Genomic DNA, 22194 nt, shown 5'->3' with positions numbered 1-22194 from the left:
TCTAAAATCTTAAAAATAATAACGCAAATTAAAATGAATTAATTCTCACCAGTGACGTCATCTAGGATTCATAGATAGTGTCATCGACCCTGCCTGGAAATGTGGATCCAACGACTTTTAGGTGACTCCTCGTGTGCCGCGTGGCCAACACGTGTGAGATATTGCGAGGAAATCTTGTAGTTCGAAATTTTGCTTCGGGGCAATGAAAGTAGGGGTGAATTTCAGTTTCTTACAAGTATTTTCTGTGTTGAGCCTTCAAAAATGCAATTAAAAACCATGCGTTCGAGCGCAACCCCAGCAAAATCTCAAAAAAATGCTTTCAACCTGTACCTGGGAAGTCAAAAATCGCCACCATACACTATGCTGTCTGAAAATTTACTTTTATTTAAAAAATGCACGAGCTTTGTTGCGCCTTCATATTGGAGGTTATGCAACTTAAGCTACGGGAAAGTCAAAAAAGTTGTATCAAGCTCCTGGATCTTAGTGAGCGGGATCACAGCGCTATCGCCTAAAATTACTCATGTGAAAGTAATGAGAATAAGATAGAAACAAAGATGTCCTTCGTCTGATCGTCCAGAAGAATTCCCACAAAACTGGGGATTTTTGCTGACCCTGATGGCCTAGAATCCCCTTAAAGAGAGAAGAGATAAGACAAGGTGGCTCATGGATGTCATAAACGGGAAAGAAGATTACAGAAATTGAACGTTTTTCGTAATCTTTGATCAACTACTCATTCCTGAATTCCTGTCTCTGTTCCTTATTCCGTTTGTTCTTTGCCGTGCCTCCAATTTCCGGTCCATACCAGTTTACAATATTTGCAGTTGGTGAAAATTTAATCTTTGTTCCCGTTTCTGACACTATAGAAGCCTAAAATACGGGAAGCAATCAGAAATGGATTCGTACTTCCTGGTAAAAATTGGCAGTAGAATCTGTGTTCCAAAATACCATAGACCTACAGCCGGCTGTAAGAATTCCAATAGCTTCTATAGCCGGCAACACAATTTCTTATAGTCTTTTATAGCCGATGGCGATTAATCAACAGCCTGGCGATAAAGTGTATGCTAAACCTTACTAATTACGGATGCTAGGACTTGGTGAGTTTTTGGACTACCGCTCTCTTTTTGGGCCGCAGTATCTTGATTTACTTTGAGAGGAAAGCTCCGTACTTTTGAAGGATGCCTGCCGTGCAATACCTCTGGTGTGAAAAAGTTGCTTCAAGCGCCGCGGTACGCTGCGGCGCGGCGCGGCGGGCGGGCAGCCAGCGCTGAACGCGCATTGGCGCCTTCAAACCTAACAGGGATCGCATTGCGTAGTGCGTGAAGTATCCCTGTTAGGTTTGTAGGCGTCAGTGCGCCGCCGCTCCGCTTTGTGTTAGGCTCTAATATTTAATCTCGCGGAGTCAGCGTTTTTCAACTCATGACTTGGAATGTTTGCACACTCTGCATGGATTATTCTCATTTTAATTGATGAAAAAAAATATGTAGTAAAGGAAAATATAATGTGAGTTTTGTAAATATTAAGGTGGTTCCGTACAAACTTAACGATTTACAAAGCATAAGAATTTCTACACAATTTCTTATAGCCTCTTATAGCCGATGGCGAAAAAGCAACAGCCAGGCGATAAAGTGTAAAGCCCGGCGATAGGAACTATAGCCCGGCTGTATAATTTTTTATCGCTTCGTATAGCCCGGCCGTATGATTTTTTCCACTTTCTACAGCCAGCTATATGATTTTCTATCGCCCTCTTCAGTCGGCTTATAAGAACTCCTATGGTATTTTGAAACGCAGCTCCTATCGCCAATTTTTACCACGGCTGTCCTTACTCTCAGCATAAAGGGACTCTAGGATGGCTCGCCTTCAAAAATGGCTGCGCCTGAGCTTGCGCGAAAACCTGGAGTCGTTTGAAACCAGGATTTCCATCTATTTTAATTTAATGCTCGCGGCAGATTTGTGTCATTGATAACCAAGCTCGTAATTATAGGCTTAAAACGAGGCGAAGGCGTCAAGTGTCATCGCTCGACCCCCACGCTTTTATACCTCCTCGTCTCCAGCCAAAGCGTGCCCTATAACGAGCCAACAGGGATGAGTTTTTGTTGCTAGGATACGTTTACGGTTACGGGGAACCGGTGATTAATGTATCAACAGCGGCTACGGCCATGACGCAAAAGAGCAACTCAAAGCCCATTTCCTAGCCGCGCCAATTCAAGCCCAATAAAAATAGAGCTAGGTCCGCTGCCTCTTTTTTCGCGTTTTCCATTAGCGCGCCATTTATTGATTTTAAAAATACTCGAAAGCACCAGCTTCCTTCAATATCGGGACGACCATGGAGAGAGGCTGTCATTATGCAAAATCCCCCATTGGCCCCCTCCCCCTCCTTGCGTGCCGACTAACACCACCCCCCCGCCCTCATTGGTTAAGCTTCCTGGTTCCCCCATTCGTACCGCTTTAGTGCATTCCAAGATAACAGCATTTCGTATTTTGGAAATGGTGAGTGACATCCACCTTCAAGGCTCACGCCTCGCCGCTTAAATTAATAAGGAATTTTGAAAATGGCTGCATAAGTCTATAGATTAAGTACGGGAAAGGAATGAGTGTGTTGTTTGGTGAGAGTAAAATGACTCACGAAGACTTTATGGAGCGTATAATAATGAAACTTTAGGTTATTATCAGAGACAGAAAAAGGATTTCAAAAGGCTCGAATGAATTCCACAAAATTTGTAAATTATTAATTTTTTCGGAATCAATAATTAAAGCTTTCGAAATGCGGAAGCGTTTCAAATGGTCCTTCTGTTGATGCGGCAGTATTATGCTACCGCACTGAGGTGCTATACAGTGGCGTGGCGTGAATTGCGATATATCGATTGTTATGCCATTTAAAGCTATGGTAAATAATCGATTATTAAGGTGTTCGCTGCGAACACCCTGTTTACCGATCCTTTACCATAGGTTTAAAGGCATAACAATCGATAAATCGCAAAGCACGCCACGCCACTGGTGCTATATACGAAGGGGCGCAAAAGGAGTTCAGAGGGAAAAGCCCCAACCTAACCTATAAACGAAACGAAAACATTCGCAACGTGTGAATGTTTTAGGCTTGGGGTGCAAAATTTCAAAATCTAAAATCACTATTTCTAGGCGTTTCTTGGCCTCCTGAATACACCCCAAAAGTTTCAAAAAAAAATTTGTGAACTTTCACGCGAATGAACTTCATGACATTTTCCATCCCTGGTTTTTATCCGTTCCTATATGACGGTAAAAACACTCAGAATTTCGTAAATTAGCATATATTCAGCAATTTTTTCATGAATCAAATTATGAAATAAAGAATTGACTGCCGCAAACCGAGATTGGTGGTTTTCTTATATTTTTTTCAGTTTCATCACCTATAAACCCACCGAACAAGACTCTTTTCCAAAGTACGATTACTTAGACGAGCATATATTTCCTTAACTTCAAAAGTTGCGAATTATTTCCTGCATAAAGCCTACAGTACGGGGTCTGGGTCCCTGGGCATGGTATATTTTATCGATTTCTTGATGGATTATGCATAAAATAAACCGCAATCCTTTCAATGTCAGTGGGTGAAACTGAGATGCCCGGATGTAATTTCAAGCCAAGTTCAGCGAAATGACCATTCTTAATTTGACGAATGAGGGAGTTGAAAGTTTTCCGGCATCCGTTACAATCGCAAAGATCGAATAAAAAATTTGATTCCATTCGATCTTTAATCGGAACCTGTCACTGAGCATGCGAATCTCTCTTTAGATTATTCATCGACTAAAACATGTTTCTTACGACAGAAAATTGCATCCGATAGAGTGACAATAATACTACGTATGAGAATCTACGAATACCTGGTCAAGACTATGAGATACAACGCCGAGAAAGACGTGGAAACTGATTTTGAGAGTAGTGCGCGCATTTTTTTCGCACCTAATAGGTCAGTTTTGGCCATGAAATATCAGGGCCGTCAAGAGGTTGAATTGTCGCACCCACATGTAAATAGCAAATCCCCTTGCCCCTTCCCCCGGAAATAAAATGGAGGGAGGATAGGGGGATACGGTGAGTAAAAAGACACTCTTCTCAAAAGCACAATGAGGAGCATTACAGATTTTGTTTCAAAATCGAGTGTTGGAGTTTTTAAAGTTCATAAACGACAGGATTCCGTGGGGTCACCAGCCATAAAAGGCAATTCTTACAACATAAATTTCGCCATTTGATAGCAAATTACGTGTCGATCCTCAAATTTACATCAACACCATGAGACTATAATTCTGTATTTATTACCATCTTTATTTACTTTGAGTCGATGATGATCCATGTAACTAATTTTTTGCTTTCTTCTTTGTTTCAGGTATGCGACCGTATTTTGAGTCTCTTTACTACCTACGTAATTCAGAATGGAGGTTGTACGTACTGTATACAGTTACCTTCTTTATGAACCATACATTCGAGGGACCATTCTAATTCATTTTTCGTGATCCAATTCAAAAGAAAGATATGATTTTTGGGGTGCGATGGAGGATCTGCCATCTAAATGTTTACATTGAAACTACATGTACGTAACAGGATAACGGATTTACTGTCTCACCTTTTTGAAATTAGTTGGCTTGGAATGTATGCGTTAGGTTGATTCGATCATTTCATTGCACGCGTTAAAAGACGTAGGGTTCCGATGACAAAATGGGTGACTTTTTATTTGCAAATGATGTTACGTCAAGTGTGTTTATACTATAAATCAGTATAACTATACTATAAGTAGGGTATTTTGTAACGAAAAGTGTGATATCCAACGGTACAAAAAGTTATAGGTGATTAATTCAAAGTGAGAATAAGGACTCGTGTCGCGGAATTTGGAACCCTATTCCTTGACCCAACGTCGCATTCATTCTAAAAACTCTCTGGCCTCAAACGGACGTCCAAATGTTAGCGTCTTCTTCCCTAATCATGGTATCATATCCAAATTTATTGATGGGAACAGTGCTGTCGTGAGGGTAGAGTGATAAGAGCTTACATTAGTGAGCCCTAAGTGGTCCTAATAAGTGCGATTGCCTCAGATAATATTTTGATGAAGCAGTTCCGACGCATTAGTAACGCCTTCATTGAGGAAAGATACTTCCTAGCGTGGCATCAGAGGCCGAATAGTGGCATCATTGTAAACCCAATCAACTGTGTAGCACCCTAGCAGCTAAGGGTTTAGTATCGTCGTTTCCCGCACGATGGAGCGTAGGAGCGTAACTCCATTCCAAGGTTGCAAAATTGGCTCAAACAATTTAGTTTTTCACTGGAATGTATCCGTGCAATTTTCATCCAAAACATTTCTGATTTTTGAATGAGATCAGAGGAACAATCTGTAAAATTTTCAGTCGGTAATGCCCAAGATTCTCCCTGTGAAAATGCAAGCTGTGCGGGGAAATTTGGCAACAATTTACATCCTTTCGTGAGGGTAACGACGATATGAGCCCTCCTCTGCCGTGCTAAGGAAAAACGCCGCATGAACATTCGAGAGTCGGCAAATTTCCCTGGATAAAACAGGTATTTTTGGCGAAAGTTATTCATATTTTCCCTTGAAATTTTCAGATATTTTAGATGGAATTGCGAACAAAATTGTCCAAACATTCAAAATTGTTCCATTAAATTCGCGTCTTAGTGAAGGAAATCTGGCAACGTGTAAAGGCTCATACGGCGTTTTTCCTTAGCACGGCAGTAGGTACTCACATCCATGGCAGCGGGTGGGATGCGGTGACATGCCGGTACAGCACGAGTCCTCTTTGATAAAGCGGAGTGAGAGTTGCGGAAATGCCGGGGGCCCAATGAGCGCTTCATGAGGGATATCCAACAACCAAAGCGTGGCAGGGCCTTGGCGTCACCAGTTTCGAAACTTCGGTAGAAGAGGGTCGGTCGGTCGGTGCAGAGTTTACTCACACCTCTAACGAGGAGCATACACACTGCCGTGCTAAGGAAAAACGCCGTATGAGCCTTTAAACGTTGCCATATCTCTTTCGATAAAAGACGAATGTACGGGGAAAATTCTGAATACTTTTCTCGCATTTTACACGCAATTTTGTTCACAATTTAATCTAAAACATCTGAAAATTTCAAAGAAAAATATGCATAACTTCCCTCAAAAACAAATATTTTATCTCGAGAAATTTGACAGTAGCAGAATGCTCATACGGCGTTCTGCCTTAGCACGGCAATATAGATGATAATAATTGAGCATTGAGTAGCTGTCGCCTGCAAGCCTTCTCCCTGATGGTGATACTGCTGAGTGACGGGCGCCTATCGCTGTGAAGCTACGATTCCACAAGGCGCGCGTGACGTCAAATTGGCCGCACCAAGTTAACCGCGTGACTTATTCTCGCTAGGGATCTAGAAGCAAAGTGGGCACTCGCATCCCTCTTTTTACGGCAGAGAACAATAAAGCCTCCCAACCAGCCAATCAGAGTCTCGGATCGATGACTAGTCGTAGAGTCCCTTTATACTGAGAGTTAAGACACTGTGAATCCATTCCTGATTGGTTCCCGTGTTTTAGGCCTAAACGGGAATAATGATTACATTTTCACCAATTGCAAAGATTATGATCTGGAAAGGACCGGGGAATTACGGGTTCGGCAAGGAGCAAACGGAATGAGAGAAGAAGGAACGGAGAAAGGAATTTGAGAATGGGCCGATCATTGATTACGAAAAACTTTCAATTTGTGTGATATTTATTCCCGTATGTGACTCCATGCGGGGGGGGGGGGGGGGGGGGGGGGGGGGCTCTAAACAGTCGCAAAGGAGCGCGAAATGGACTAGTCCCGTCGCACAGAGCATGATAGAAAAGTAATCTCGCGCAGTCGAAAAAACAGTGAGTTTGAGAGCTTCACTTAAAGCTCGATTATTATTTCATCGAAGAAAATTGATATTCAATTGAAAGTTTTAGGAGACATACTTCATTACGCTAATAATACATTTCACCCATAAAAAATTTTCATTTCTACTCTCACAAAGTGAACTTGCGCTTAGAAAAATGGGATTTCCCCATATGAGTGCGTGGCTATTCGAATTCCCGCTACGCACGACTATATATGTAGTTCACGGCTACCTTGTGCGAGTGTCCTCTTTGCCTCTGAATCCCTATTTTTTGCTACATGTTCCAACGATCTCAAGGAGCCATTCGAGCCGCCAACGTCCGTGGTAAATAATTTTGAACTCATTGCACCCGGTCACGTGAGTCATAAGTCTCGCCCTCAGGCTTGACTTGGCGCTGCGGCGCGCTGTGCGTCGCAGCAAAGATTCCCTGTGGAAGCGTGGCTTTACACAGTGCGCTCAATGATGGCGAAAACACGCATCTCTGACAGTAACGCATGGGTGCGGGTGCCAACAGCGGCATGCTTTATTGGCGCCGTCTTGTCACCGACTGATTACTCTTTTTCCTAGTACTTTGTACGTATCAGAGAAATAGGATTCAACAAAGTATAAAGTTGTTTCTCCTGGAAAGTGGCGTGTTCAAAATGAATGTAAAATATCTTAGTTTTCACCCTTTCAGCAATAAGAACTCGCAGCCAATTTACAATGGGTGTACCTACTTTTAATCTGAATTAATATCCGAGATAGGTTCAGATCACGATATGGTATACTGCGATTTTGTTACTTTCATCCGAATTTTTGAACGCTATCTTTGATTTTGAAAGGTCAAAAATATTTTCTACAATGTTGTGGACATTTAGCAAGGACGTAACCGAAAACAAAGCCACACCGGTTAGCAAGCGCCGTATTTGGCTAATTCCTCTTACTTTTAGCGCCACATCCTGATTTTCAGGCACACGAAGGATAAGAAGAAGACAATAAAGTATTTCATTAATATTTGGCAACCGCATTGACTTGATTCGCCAGAATTTAATTGCATACCCAATGAAACGAAGGGGATTTAAGTGAGCCCAAAATCCCTGAAAACCCCAAATCAATGAAATCCCCAAATTATCCTTGAGAACCTGTTTCACCTCGAAGGAGTGCGACTTGCATGTTCAGTGAAATGAAGATACATAGAGCGAGTCCGCAAGCTGGTGATTTGGCGTCTTGTACATACAATTCGTAACGTAGGAGCGTGTAGCCTGTGTCACACTATCAAAACTAGGCATCAAAATATCAAGGTCATGTGTTGTGATCGGGTTATTCGATGACTTGGACCAATCACAGCACTTGAGCTTAACATTTTGAAGGAGTGTTTTGATAGTGTACCACTGACTTATCTCCATTTCCACATGAGCCCCAGAAATCAGGGAGTTAGACGGAGAGGAGGGCTCACTCTGAAATTGAGCTACGCCTCCAAGTGAGCGGAGGGACGAATTGGGTCTTGAACGGGGTTTGAAAAGGATGCCTGGCAGTCTAATTGTACGTATTTATGCGAAAAGGAACTATGTTGCACACAAACTCTATGCACATAGTTCTTTTTAGCATAAATACATCCAATTAAGGGCGTGGATTTCCGGAACCAGTCTTTGCGTTAGTGCATACCATGATTTTTTCATAGAGTGCATAGAGTCATAATGTAAATGGGAGAGCTGGCGCCATGTTCTGCTCGACGAGTTCCGAGCCTGGTGTGCGCCGAGCTCGGGTCACTTTTTCGATACATGTTCGATCCCAACTGGCGGTGTGGAATACGTGGTGATATCTTCTTTGTTTACATCGGATGGCCGGGTACTCGTGTATCGCAAACAATCGATCATGTATCGAAATGTGACCCGGCGCGGCGTCACACAAGAGTCTCGGAATTCGGGACCTGGAAAATACTTAAAAGAGGCGCCAGCTCATCCACTTACATTACGACTCTATGTACTCTATGGATTTTTTCCACCCAGGTTTATCAATCAATAATAGGTACACACCTTTTCATTGGTAGCTTGATGTAAAACAGGACGGAAGCATGGTGGAAAAACCCACGGTATGGTGGATAAAATAATACCTTCGCCGTTTTTGTTGATGAGCGACATCTTGGTTAATATTGGAAACAGAAACTTGGCGTTTGAACAGATTTCATTATTGTTTGCTAATCTGTAAGTTTGGACCATCAAAACAACATTCTATGACTAGCGCATCCTACCCGTTCTATTCAGCAATTTACCTGGGAAACCCTGGTTTTTATTCTAGAGCCGAGAAAACGAAAACAAGGAAAGACGAACACGTGTTCATGTCCATTATTTCACTCGCGATGTACTAAAACTACTTCTCACTAAAAAGTAATGATTTTCCGTTGATCATGCGCTTTCCGCATTTCGCGGCAAAAATAAAACGTTCCTCTTACTCAACATTTACTTTGAAATAGTTTCATTATGGAAATGATTTTTCCCCACTCGGGATTAGACCCTAATCTACAGTTTAATAATGCCACAATTGACGGTAAAAAAATCTGCAAGCTCAACGAGAAAAAAAACTCCAATCAAAACCGAAAGTTACTTAACGCGTTTTGCAGGTACAAAAATTTGCATTTTCCGGTCGGTTTCGGTTCAATTTAACATAGCGGCTTATCAACAGCGTTGTCAGTTTTCAAACAAAAAGCAACTCTCACTACCAGGCAAAGCAAATTCATCGTTACACCGGCACCATACTTGTTTTGTACATTAATATTACACTGTGCACAATGATAAATAGAGGATACCATTATTTTTCAATTGTGCTTTAAGTGTGGATATCTTCCTGGATAGGTTTTTCAGCATGTTCTCTTTCTGTTTTCCCCTCGATACTCGCTTTTTAGTTGAAGTGATCGGTTACCGACCGAATCACGGTTTAGATGACGTTACTATCGACGATTTCGCAATGGGTCACTAAACCTTGCTTATTTTATGTAATATTCGCAAAGTGCTAGATGAGTACCTAGATAGTGTGGAGATTTTTCCGCACTTTTATGGAGCTGAAATCGCGGAGAAACCCGCTTTTGAAAAATCCAAAAATTGCAAGACATTGCAAACACACCCGAATGGCGGGAAACTAACGGCGGTGATTTACTGCGGTAGTCAATTCGCAATCTTCTCTCATTTTCCACTCAAGTTCGTTAAAATAAAACGTATTTCAACGTGGAATGGACCACTAGACAAGGTACGAATTTCAGCATTCTGATACATGATTCGTAACTAAAATTTCACGTAGAATACGACGCGCACAACGAAAATTACCGAATTCAACTCCTTCCAAAGATATTTAACGATTCTTGATACGTGAATTCAAACCACCCGCTCATGAAAACTCAATTCTCTACGTGATTCACATCGCGCGCTGAATGTTATTATGACAGTCTCTGCTGTATAAAAATCTGGCAACCTCAATCTTGACGCTTTGGCTCAGCTATAGCAAATTGCTTACCTATAGTTTGAACAACACATGGTGGAAAATGAACATTGCTCGATTGAGAAGCTTTCTGAAACCGTTGTAGTGAGCGATTTGACTCACGTAGAGCTTTGAGTTTCTTGAGAGCGGGCAGTTCAAATTCCTCGTAACCAATGTGAAATAAAAACGATAATATCTTCGTTAGGAGTTAGTTTCAGTGATTTTCGTTGCGCGAATCGTGTTTTACGTGAAATTCTGGTTAAGAAACATGTATCAGATTGCTTAAATTCGTACCTTGTCTAGTGGTCCATTGTTGCTTGTTTACTTCAGATAACATAAATGAGATTCGATTCTTTAATTCTAAAGATATAATTTCGACTTTAGTATTGTTCTCACATACGAGGAGTGGATAGACATTTGGAAGTCGTAGAAACCTGTGCTCGCTTCTGATTAGTGCCAGATGACATCATTCGGATCGGCGCGTAACCCGGGCGTTTCAAATGCACGGATAAGTTGAGCGATTTGAACTTCGTATTTCTCATTTATTGAGCTACTTTTTCGCGTTATCAATGTGCGGATCGTGTTCTACGCGTCGATTACCTTCAGAAAGATGTATTCAAAAGTCAAAATTTGTTATGATGTAATGTTGTATAAATGTTGTTATTGATATTTGCATTTTTAGTGACCCATTGGATCAAGGTACTATGACTCTAAGGATTTATTTGTCAATGTATTCGCATTGATACTAAAAATCGAGTTTGCTGCATACCGTTTCAGATGCTCGTCGTTTAGTTTTCTGTCGGTCGCTGTTTTCACCGTCGATAATAATTTTACAGCCGATATTCTTCCGTTTTCATCTCTCGAGTGACTTGCGTCAGTGAAAGAAATATGTCCTTTGATGGATAGTCCTTACCAAGACAGTTGCCCCGAAAAAAAGCCTATAATTCATGCAGTTATTTTGCACTTCCCATATCTCATATTGCATACTCGCCTAAGTGAAGGACGAAACAACCTCAGGTCCATTTATTTGATAGCTTGTGAAGGTTCACACAAAAATTGTTGCGTTCAGCCGCGGCTTATAGATACTGTGTGGCTGAATGTAACAATTAAACATGAGTGTGGCTAAATGCAACAAATTTATTTATTTTATTCTTAATTGAATTTTTAGAATGCGTCATTTACTAATATTTTGCCTGATAGTCTGAGAATGATCTCGCGAATAAAAAAACGACGCTACGAAGAACTAAAACTAACTTCAATCTAACTTAATCTAACCTAATCTAACCTGACCATAGTCAAGTCGCTAATGTAATCATAAAGTTGCTAAAGTCATCCTGAAGTCGCTAATGTAATCATAAAGTCCCTAATGTAATCATCAAGTCGCTGACGTCATAAAGTTCGTGGCTAACTGCAAAAAATTTTATTGGTTGGCACCACGCAACAAAAATTTTTGCATTTAGCCACACTAATTTTGATTGTCACATTTAGCCACACAGCACCTATAACTTGTGGCTAAATGCAACAATTTTTTTTGCGTGGCGCCACGAGCCGTGGCTAAATAAACAGATACCAAGGAGGCCCTGCCCAATCATGGATTGATGGAATACGGCAGGAAATGAGGAGATGAATTTTGCCGGAGGAGCTCTGGCAGGATCGCTATCAGTGGCGGTTGGGTGTCGCAGAGCGCGCGGCATGTTAGCATTGGTAATAGTTTTTAATCCAGATGTAAAAGATACCGATGGTAAAACGAAGAAAAGCATCAGGTGAAGAAGGGGGCGGGAAAAGATCAATTTTTGCGTGCAGGCACGCAGTCAATGCTTTCAAATGTTTTCATAAGTCTTGTAGACGCCAATATGCGTTTGACGCCGAACGCACTGTGTTTGGAGCAATGTGTGAAGTACTCCTACAGTATACGTATAAGGAGCTACGTGCGCTTCACGCCGATGATCGCCAATTGCCACCGCGCTGTGTTTGACGCAATGCGTGAAGTATTCATGCAGTCTTGTAGGCGCTTATGTGCATTTCATGCCGACCGCGGTTCTATCACAGGCGGCTCTAGACACCTTGAAAGGGGGGGGGGGAGGAGGAGGTCCGTGGGGCTCCCCTAGAAATTTTCGATATTTTAAAACATGTAATACGCAGTTTGAGTCAATTTTCTCATGAATAAGTACCAAGCATATAAGCGTCCCTCCCCCTCCTCCGTTTCTCTTTGTTTTCTTTCTTTCCTTCTCTTACTCCTTTTTCTCGGGCGAACTGGAGGGGGGGGGGGGGGGTCCGTAGCCCCCTACGGGGCTATCAACTAGGGCTATCAACTAGGGCTATCAACTAGGGCTATCAACTAGGGCTATCAACTAGGGCTATCAACGGGCCCTCCCTGGATCCCCTACGATAGATCCAGGCCTGGATCCACCTAAGTGTAGCCTGTTTCTTGGCTTCTACGGCTATTCGTTTTTTCATTTACTCAGCATCATTATTTAGGAGTAATCAAAGAATTACCGTATGGGGGACTGATGTCACAGGTTTAGCAATCCTGCGGACCCCAGCTGGTAGCCCCTGCCTCAAAGGGGGCTTGGAGTTGGTCACCGGCTTTTAGGCGTAGGAATCACCCAAGGGAAGGGCAGACAGGGCTCTTAGCTGCAGTGAAGGCAACCGGTCTAGGAGAGGCAACTCCGAAATCAAACCCTGGTCCTCCAGGTTGGGGGTTGAGTCATCGGGCTAACTCCCCGACACTCGGAAAAAGAAAAACTGTTAAAAGACCCAACAATTGCCTCGGTACAAACGGAAATAAACGGATTTATCGGAAAAAATTACGAAAAAGGATGATGGTTTTTGGAACTTGGAATATACAAGGAATTTCTACAAAAATGACGGAAGTGGTATCGGAGATAGGGAGTCACGGATTTGATGTCGCAGTATTAACGGAAACAAAGAAAAAAGGACAAGGCTCTGTAAGTGTGAATGACTACGATTTGTTTTATAGCTCTGGGAGGATAGGGAGCAATGGCGATTGGGCGTCGCAGAGCGCGAGGCGGCGCTATAAAAGCGGCTTTATGTATGTATGTATCAAAGAATTCATTGCGTGGGCATATGAGTGAAAAATTCGAGCTCGTATTGGTTTTTCGTGTGAAATCTTGAAATAAACCATGGCTACGTACTGATTTTAGCGTTAGGTTACGGAACTCTAGTCTCTTGCTTCCCCTGAATTATAGAATGACGTCTCGGATGAACTGGACACGACGGAAGTATTTTTGCGTGGGGATCGTCATCACACGTTACGGCAAAGGTGGAACGGGTATACTAATATTTTCAAGGTGACGAGTCGCGTCGCGTCGGATTCGAGAGGCTAGAGCCTTTATAGCCTAAATCCCCGCTTCTTCAGTTGCGCCGTGCCATACGGAATCATGTACTCCCCCCCCCCCCCCTTCAACTCGGTAGCCCCACAACTCCTCTCCCTCTGGTTAAGTCTCTGGAGACAAAATAAGATTGAACACGGTCAGCAGCTTTTCTTTTCACGACCGCCCCAACCACAATTTCACTTCATATTTATCATCTTCGGGGCATTTAAGTTTAAAAAAGGCGTCCATCCGAGAAGTTAATCGCCTGCATTTACAGCGAAAAGCTCTCTGATCTTCAAGAACGCGCGCGTGTAAAGGTATGCCAAAACCGAATCAGTGAGCATCTTTGGAACGAGGCAACTTCCAAAGGAATATTTTGAGTCCGATACTACCTACCTACTTTTTTAACTCAGCGTATAGAGCCCCTCAAGCATTGGGAATGTTCCGAACAATTTTCGTAACGACCCTTTTCACTCCAAGATACACTTTGAATACATGAATGATATTGCGTAGAATGAAAATGCCTCTCCAAAAATCACACGACTCTTAAAGACTCCGTTTTCTATTTTCTGTGTAAGTACGCGTTTAAAGACAATATCTCGTGATATTGCGGCTCCGCCAGTTCGCAGTCAAATTAAAGTGAGAATTTAAAGCTATGAACCTACGCTGTCGTGCTGAGGAAGAACGCTGTATGACCATTCAGAGGTCACCAGATTTCCTTCAATAAAAGACGAATTTACGGAGAAAATTGTGGATATTTGTCTTCAGTTTTTCAGACAATTTTGTTGGGAATTACATATAAAATACCTAGAAATTCCAAGAAAAAATATGAATAGCTTTCCTCAAAAATGTATGTTTAATCCGGGGAAATTTGGCAACTCTTGAAAGTTCATACGGGGTTTTTCGTCAGCACGGCAATATGCGCGTTAAGGGCACTTTGATTTCAGGCAGGCGAAGAGAATATAGCATAGGACTGGTCGAGTAGGTATGAACAAATTAGATTGAACTTTGAGCTTTGCCTTTGATAGAAAAAAAAAAAAAAAAAACGGATTATCCGAGCATTCTCTAAGAGCCTCGAAAACTGTTATTACCCATCGTTTCTAATTTCAAAATGGATTTTGCACCAGTGCCTGTCCTGACTATGCTTTCTCACAATCTCAATAAAAAAAACAAGGGAGGCATTTTTACTTCCAATAGCATCATTCCGTAGCTCGCTGCGCAGTTATCAAACCCATTAAAAAAAACAATAATGAAAAATCTTTATTTTTCCTCGTCCCATCTCGCAGTTCCTGATTATCGAGCATTACTGCCGCGCTAAGGGAAAACGCCGTATGAACATTCGAGAGTTGCCAAACTTTCTCGGATAAAATGATCATTTTTGAGGGTAATCATGAATGTTTTTCATTGCAATTTCCAGATACTGTAGTGTGAATTCCGAAAAGAATTCTGCGAAAAATGGAAGAAAAAATGTCCTCAAGATTTTTGGCAAACTCGCATTTTATCAAAGGAAATTGGGCAACGCCTGAGGGCTTATACGGCGTTATTCCTTGGCACGGCAGATTATGTTCCCGCATTTTTCCTCGCCACGAACCAATAATCAAAGAGGTAGTTTGTTGCTCGACTCTAAGCGACTGAGCATGCACGCAAGACAACGAACTAACCGTAAGTCAGTCTTGCGTCAATGCGTAACGGTAAGGGCGTTGAAATTAAGACGAGGTATTTTCTAAAAAATGAAAATATGCGGTTGGTATGGTGCGATTTGAGGGTTCTCTTCGAGAGAAATGCGCTGAATATAGTTTCATTCGCGGGGAAAGTTGAGAAACACGCACCACGATTGCGGCGTTTTGAAACCTCCGCTTGAGCTTCATTTTTTTGAAAGAAAACGAATGGACGCTCCTATTCGAAATGTTTACAGAATAATCTATTCAGAGAGCAGAAAAATCAATACCTAACGCAACTTTCGCGCCTTTGAAAAAATAAATTGTTGCGAGAGGTTCGCAATGTCTCAAATCGAGATACGTGCATTTTCGAATTTTCATCATAAAAATGAAAAGTATGTCATTTTTGAGACACTTCAGATGATTGCTATTAATGCCAAGTAAAATTCGTTTCAAGTTCTTTTTGGACGAAATGAAATTTGGAGCTCATTTTTCCACCTCCATATTTGCTTTTAAGCTTTGAGTATTTGTGTTATTAGCTTCCGAATTTTATTAATATTTATTTATTTATTTATTTTAACTTCAATAAATTAACTTTTTCTAAAAAATCAAAAAGAAAAGTTTTCCGATCCTTTCTCCTTGCCTGTATAACATGTATAGAAACACAAAAATCAAATTGCCCCCTAGCTGCAATCGCCCTTGAAATTTTTCCGTTTAATTTAAAAAACTTTCCGATTCAGAAAGAACCCTCTTATGTAAAGAACCCTGAAATTTCTCGTGAAAATTTCGTGAAACTCGAAACTCTCTTACTTCATGAAATTGTCCTTCTCGGCCCTCTGGACAAACTGTCGACACTCGCCTCTCAGTCGTGGAGCGTGAGCGGAAAAAAGGATCGTAACATGGACATGCTTTTTCGACTGGAGCTTCATAGCATGTCGATTGTCGAGCCTCATAGCTAATTTTGAATTTTGCCTCGGCTGCGGGAAAAATTATATAGGGTATATATACTGGGTTCTTGGTGAGGATGGATTTTAATTTTGTCAACCTTTGGTTTGTTTCAGTCAAGAGAATTACCGAAGTCCGTGGCAGTGGACGACACCAGTGAGCGTTTCGAGCGAATGAAATGGGGCGATCGGTGACCAAAGACATTGTTGGTGACCTGCTTTGCGATCGGCGAGCTGCTTTCGTCAAGACTAATGGAGCTTCCTCTCCCCCACACTGCTGCAGACTTGTTTCCTCTGTTGAACCCACTCTCATCAATTCATCATCATCGTCATGCATCATCCTCATCGTTGTCGTTTTCATCCTCATTCTTTGAAAATATTAGTATTCTTTGAGTTTATTTTCTATTTTCATTTCTCTTTCTATTGTTGCCCTGTGTTTTTACTCATATATCTCTTTTAGTGAGTCTACTCCACGCGATGTTGATGTTTGTTATTATTTGTTTAATTAACTAAGTTGTCTTATTTTTAGGTTATCCATCATTTCTGTACCTAAGTAGTATTTATAATTAATTTAAATCATAGCACCAGTGTATGATGCCCGGTGGCGTTGCTAAATTGTTCCTGATGAAGAACCTTGTTAGCTCCTGCCAAAGGAGCACATTTTACAACCCCTCCCACCCCAGCTCCCACCTCCACTTACTTATATTTCTTTCTCAGTGTCCGCCGCCGACCCTCCATTCTCATCTTAAAAAACTATTGTTTTGAAAAAGTCCATACAACTATTTCCTCCAACGGCCATGTCCGCTAAGTAAGAAGCTCCAATCTTAATTCCTTACTTAGAATGCATAATTTATACTTAATCCATATGCGTCTTTGATAAAGATTTTTATTAAAAGTTATAGCACAGACTGAGCTGAAGACAATCATTCTTTAATAATGGGATTCAGTACGTCTAAAAAAAAAATACGATCAATGTAGTGTCTACGCGGAACTTACTTGGGACACGCATTTTTAAATACCTAGTACTTAAAATCCGTCTCATGCTCATAATGAAACGCATCGGTCTACATTCTTCTCTCAGTTTTAAAAATATTTTCCTTCACCCCCCCCCCCCCCCCCAAAAAAAAAGAGCGAGAGAAAAAATAGAGAGGCTCTGGTACCAAGCAAGCAGTAGCACCCTGTTGATTCTTTCAGAAATTAATAAGTCCCGCTCTTGCAGTTTAAAAAGTACATTCGACTGAGGCAATACATTTTGTGAGGTAAATGCTCATTCAACGAATGGCTCTGATTTGTCCTTCCCTCTCAAAGGCTTGTCAACACACGTTATTCACTACTTACGAATAAAATTTCATTGACCTTCTATTGTGTGGAAATCACCGCTAGGTACGTACATACCGTGCGCATGTATACGCATACAGAGCTATAATCCAGCGGACATTATATACTTAGGCCCTCCTTTCCCGATTTTGTCCAATCAAAAGTCTCCTTCCTTGGTATCGAGAGGAAAATAAAAGAAGAAAAACGAAATTCCTCCTCTTACCCATAGCTTATCCTTACGCATGGCAACGCCCAAATACGATATTTTCTCTAATAAATACATCTAAAGTATGACGTGAGAATATTTTGTGATTAGCTAGTAAGTAATTACCATTCTAGTCGCATCTTGATGATTGTGTGCTGCGAATTAAATTTAAATTGAAAGCGAAAATTAGGTAGGTATAAAAAGCTTCTAAGTTTACGCTTATGATCAAAATGTACTGTGTCTGTCGCAGGTTTTATGCTAACAGTCAAATGAGCGCAATGAAAAATTATTTGCGGCAGGTTCTCATTTGAAAATCTATTTTCAGCCATGATTTTCTAAGAAAGAAAAAAAGAAAAAAATTAAAGAGGATTATGGAGAGGGAGTTTAGATTAAAATTCCTGGGTGCTCTAGAAAAGTTCCTTGAATGAAAATCTCATCAAGAAATCCTCTTGAGTCTTAATCTTTCGCTTCGATCACTAAATCGATGGTGGAATCATGAAAATATATGTCTCTGTTTGCTTCATGGCTAACTTTCCGTCCCACTTCATTCTGATGCAGGGAAACCGACCGATGTTTTTCCTTCTCAGTTCGGCATGATTTTTCTTAGAAGTCTTCTAAAAAATGTGTGAGCAAAAATATAATTTTTTTTTTTTTTTAGATAGTGAAGCAAGAGCGGAACAATTGAAAGGCAGCCATCGCGATCGAAATATGTTTCTAGCTTCACAGTCGATGAGCATCGAGTAATCGAGATGGAAACCTTGTTTTCACTCTAGGGATCACTTGTTTTCACCCTATGCAATGGGAGCCAACGAAAAGTGTAAACCCCTCCTGTGTTGTTTCTTGTTGTGAGTGCGCGAGCACTCGCGCGCGTGTTCTTATAATATCATCACGATCAAAAAGAATAATCCACCCCTTTATCTACCTATTTAGGGTTCCAAAAACTCCCTAGAAGTTTCGCCCAATTAATGACTTGCCTCCTCCATTTTTCGAGGGATCACGAGACAGGGTTCAGGGTCAAAACTCGCGCATCGTACCTACTTGCTTTCTTATCAAAATCTTACGTAGATTGCGATAAGAACTTGGATAGTATCCAAAAAAACATGCAAGTGAAAAGCGGACGTTCATCTTGTCCGTAGATTGAAACGTCTCGCGTTCAGAGAACAACCTTTACACACTTGAGTCAAAACGCGTGCCTCATGAACCCATCCATTTAAAATGACAGTAAGGGTAGCGGGATCTTCATCAAATATTCATAATCTGGGCCATTGCCGCGCGCAGCATTAGGAGAAAGAAACACGGATCCAAACGGACGACGCCCTCAGTTAACTGATTATGCAATTCCAACTGCTCGCAAGTTGAGCTTTTAGTTTTAATCGTCCTCACCTGCATTTGCGCTTTGCGTCCTAATAGTTCTCTCAAAATGCTCCTTTTAATTTCCCTGAATTTTTGTCCACATGAGTTAATGAATAAATGCTTGTAACAAAATAGTGAGGAGAGTTTTGTAAACGTTACGTAATGGTTTGTTAATGCTACAATTATAAGCAAATTCGTCTTTATGACCGATTTGACTCACCGACGGTGAAACTACCAGACCACGTATATCAGTTTGCGACGTAGCAGACTTCCTGCCATATTTTATTTTTTAATCGGATAATTACTCAACTCCAATTCTTAAGAACCTCCGTGATTTTTCTTCCCTGTGCGAGAAAAATTCGGTGAAAATTTCAAGGAATCATACTGATTTGTTCTCCTTAAAAAAAAAATAGAATGAGAGCGGAGTTCTTTAAACACCGCAAACGAGACACGTGGTTTGGTAATTTCACCGTCGTTATGCTGCTTTTTGTTTGACCGTAGGTAGAGAGACTAATCGTAATACACTGAAAGCGCCCCCCCCCCCCCATTAGGGCGTAACTCTATTTTAAAATATACTATCGCAATTTTGTACCTGTACGTTTTCCGTATTCTGCTAGAGATTTTGGTGCGGCAACAGGCAACACCGCACCAGCGTCATGTCTTGAGATCATTCGGCCCTTTACCCTGTCTAGCGATCGTTTCGGTCATCCTTTAGGCACAGCTCTGACCTAATATGAGAGAGTATGCTGATCTTAGCCCATAAAACCATTTTGGAGGATAGCAGCTCTTGATAGATATGTACGTATACGTAGAGTCTAAAATAATAGCCTACAGGCGGGCAGAAAAGTAAACGGATACACCAAAAAAATCCCTGATAAGAAACCATCATTGAATAACCTTCATATCTATTATATACTCATATCTATTACAATTATTTAAAGTGAAGGACAAATTTTGTACATGGTACGGCTGGATTCCTGGGACAATTGCATGTTGCATGCCTCTTGGGCGATTGTAGATAGAGAGTTGAAATTTCGGACACCTCCAATATGATGGGTGTGTATATCGACTGTAAAACTCCCAAACTACGTAACTCGTTTGCAGTGTCTTAATACCTACGCTGCAATTTTCCTTTTTTAAAAGAGGACAAATCAAAAAGGTTTCCTAAGTTTTCACCGATTTTTTTTCGCATCGAGGAAAAAAAAATCGGAGAACTTTCGAAAAATTGACGTCGAGTAGTGTTCCATTTAAAAAAAGAAGTGTGACAGGAAGTTGCAAAGCCACAAATTGAGATGCGTGTTTGAGAGTTTCATGAACGTCGATATGTTTTCTAACAACAATGGACTGTTCTTGGGAGAGTATAAATCTCCCTCCCCTCCGTCCAAGGAATTCCTGGATCTTTTAATTTTTTCTATTCTGAATGCGACAATGATCCCCTCTCGGACGTCAGAAAGTGTGAGAAAAACGGAAAATTTCAACGGGAATCAGAATGAGGAGAAACTTATGACACGACCGAAATTTCAACCAGATAACTACAATCGTGATTGAGGTCAGTGTCTCTGCCGCACCCTTTACCCAAATCCACCAAACAGTAATAATAAGTAACAATAGACGAGACAAATCAAATATACAGATATTACCAAAGAACACATTTGTAAGGAGTTCTCATATTGATCACAATGAATAATGAACAGATCAAATGCAACAAGCTAAACCACTAATTTGTAGTATTTCTATGAAATATCTCCTATGCGTATAAATATACGTTTCCTTAAAATACTTGAAAAAAATTCTACTTGAGTTTATCACTTTTGTCCAGATACAGTTCTAATTGATGAGGAGTAGCAGAGGATTTTTGTTGGAAAAATAGATTATAACCTTTGCTGCCCATAAGGTGGAGTTTTCCTTAGAGCACTACACTACAATGTTGCGTTGCAATTTTAATGGAGTAATTGCATTCTGACTGTGGTCTTTGCCTTCCTACTCATTGTCAAAAGATTAGATTGAGAACTGTCGGGCCAACTGGGTCCTTTCTGTGGCTACTATTGGAGCTAATAATTATAGGAATTCTCGAAAGTGCATCTTATAAATTTATATCATAGATTCAGAGGATGTATGTATTAATTAGGTATCACTTTTTAGAGATAGCGCATGAGGGAGTAGACTTTCTAAAAGAGTGACTGTTGTGACTTTAGTCAGCAAACTTAGTTTAATATATTCTATTGATTGATTTTATTGTTATTTATTTCATTTAATTTCGATTAAGTTTCAAATTATGTTATCAAGCAACGGTAGATATTCACTATTAGTTTGTTTAAATTATTTTTGTATGTAATATTATGTGATCATTCCTAATCGTGTAAATAAACAAGTCATTTAATTGAAATTTTGTGGCTCCTTCATTTTGCTCAATACTCACATAGTACCTACAAAAACAACTTCGAGAGCAAGATTGCTAATAGTACAAAATTTCTAGTGGCAATAACTGCTGAAAAAATAAATAAAATTTGACAAACTCTGAAAAGCTATGATTACAATAATGTTTAGAAAACCTTATGAAGCATTTTTGGAGCAAAATTTACTGAGGACTTTAAGCAGAGGAAGGATTAGAAATCTCTAAAAAAGATTCACTGCGATTTGTTTCCACTTAAAATTTCTGAGAAATAAAGATAAAATTTCTTTAAAAAATTGCAGTTTCTTTACTTAAGACTCGTTCAGGATAATTTTTCTTTACAAAATTTTGTACAAGGGTTTCCTAAAATGTACTTTTAAAGTTTTTTAGAGTTTTTGATAGTAGCTTTTTCACTATTGTTATTATTGGGCATTACATGGAATATTGCTGCAAGTTTTGGAGCTTGGTATGAGGTTGTCATTCTGCTCTCTGTTCCAATGAGAACAGCAAGCTTCCAAAAACGATTCACAGAAAGTTCGTAGAGAGGCTTTTTGTCAAACTCACTGCGAGATACATTGTACTGCAGAAAATATTTACTTATTTCTCTTGTTCATAAAATGTTATCATTGCTACATGCTAAATATCATGTTATACTTATTTCTTCAATCCTGCAGAATGGTTCATC

General features: G+C 40.5%; 1 protein-coding gene across 1 annotated transcript in view; it reads left to right on the top strand.

Moving 5' to 3' along the window:
• The window catches only part of LOC109034599 (uncharacterized), a 106186-nt gene extending 84683 nt beyond the window's left edge, over positions 1-21503 (top strand). The window contains exon 2 of the mRNA XM_019047838.2: positions 16360-21503. Within this exon, the coding sequence (XP_018903383.2) occupies positions 16360-16420 (61 nt within the window). The 3' untranslated portion in view covers positions 16421-21503. The remainder of the gene's footprint in view (positions 1-16359) is intronic.
• The last annotated feature ends 691 nt before the right edge of the window (positions 21504-22194 follow it).

This window comes from Bemisia tabaci, chromosome 1, assembly GCF_918797505.1.
Source record: "Bemisia tabaci chromosome 1, PGI_BMITA_v3".
In the NCBI taxonomy this organism is placed as follows: Eukaryota; Metazoa; Arthropoda; class Insecta; order Hemiptera; family Aleyrodidae; genus Bemisia; species Bemisia tabaci.
The sequence above is the reverse complement of the archived record's forward strand: the minus strand, read 5'-3'. Positions and strand labels throughout refer to the sequence as shown.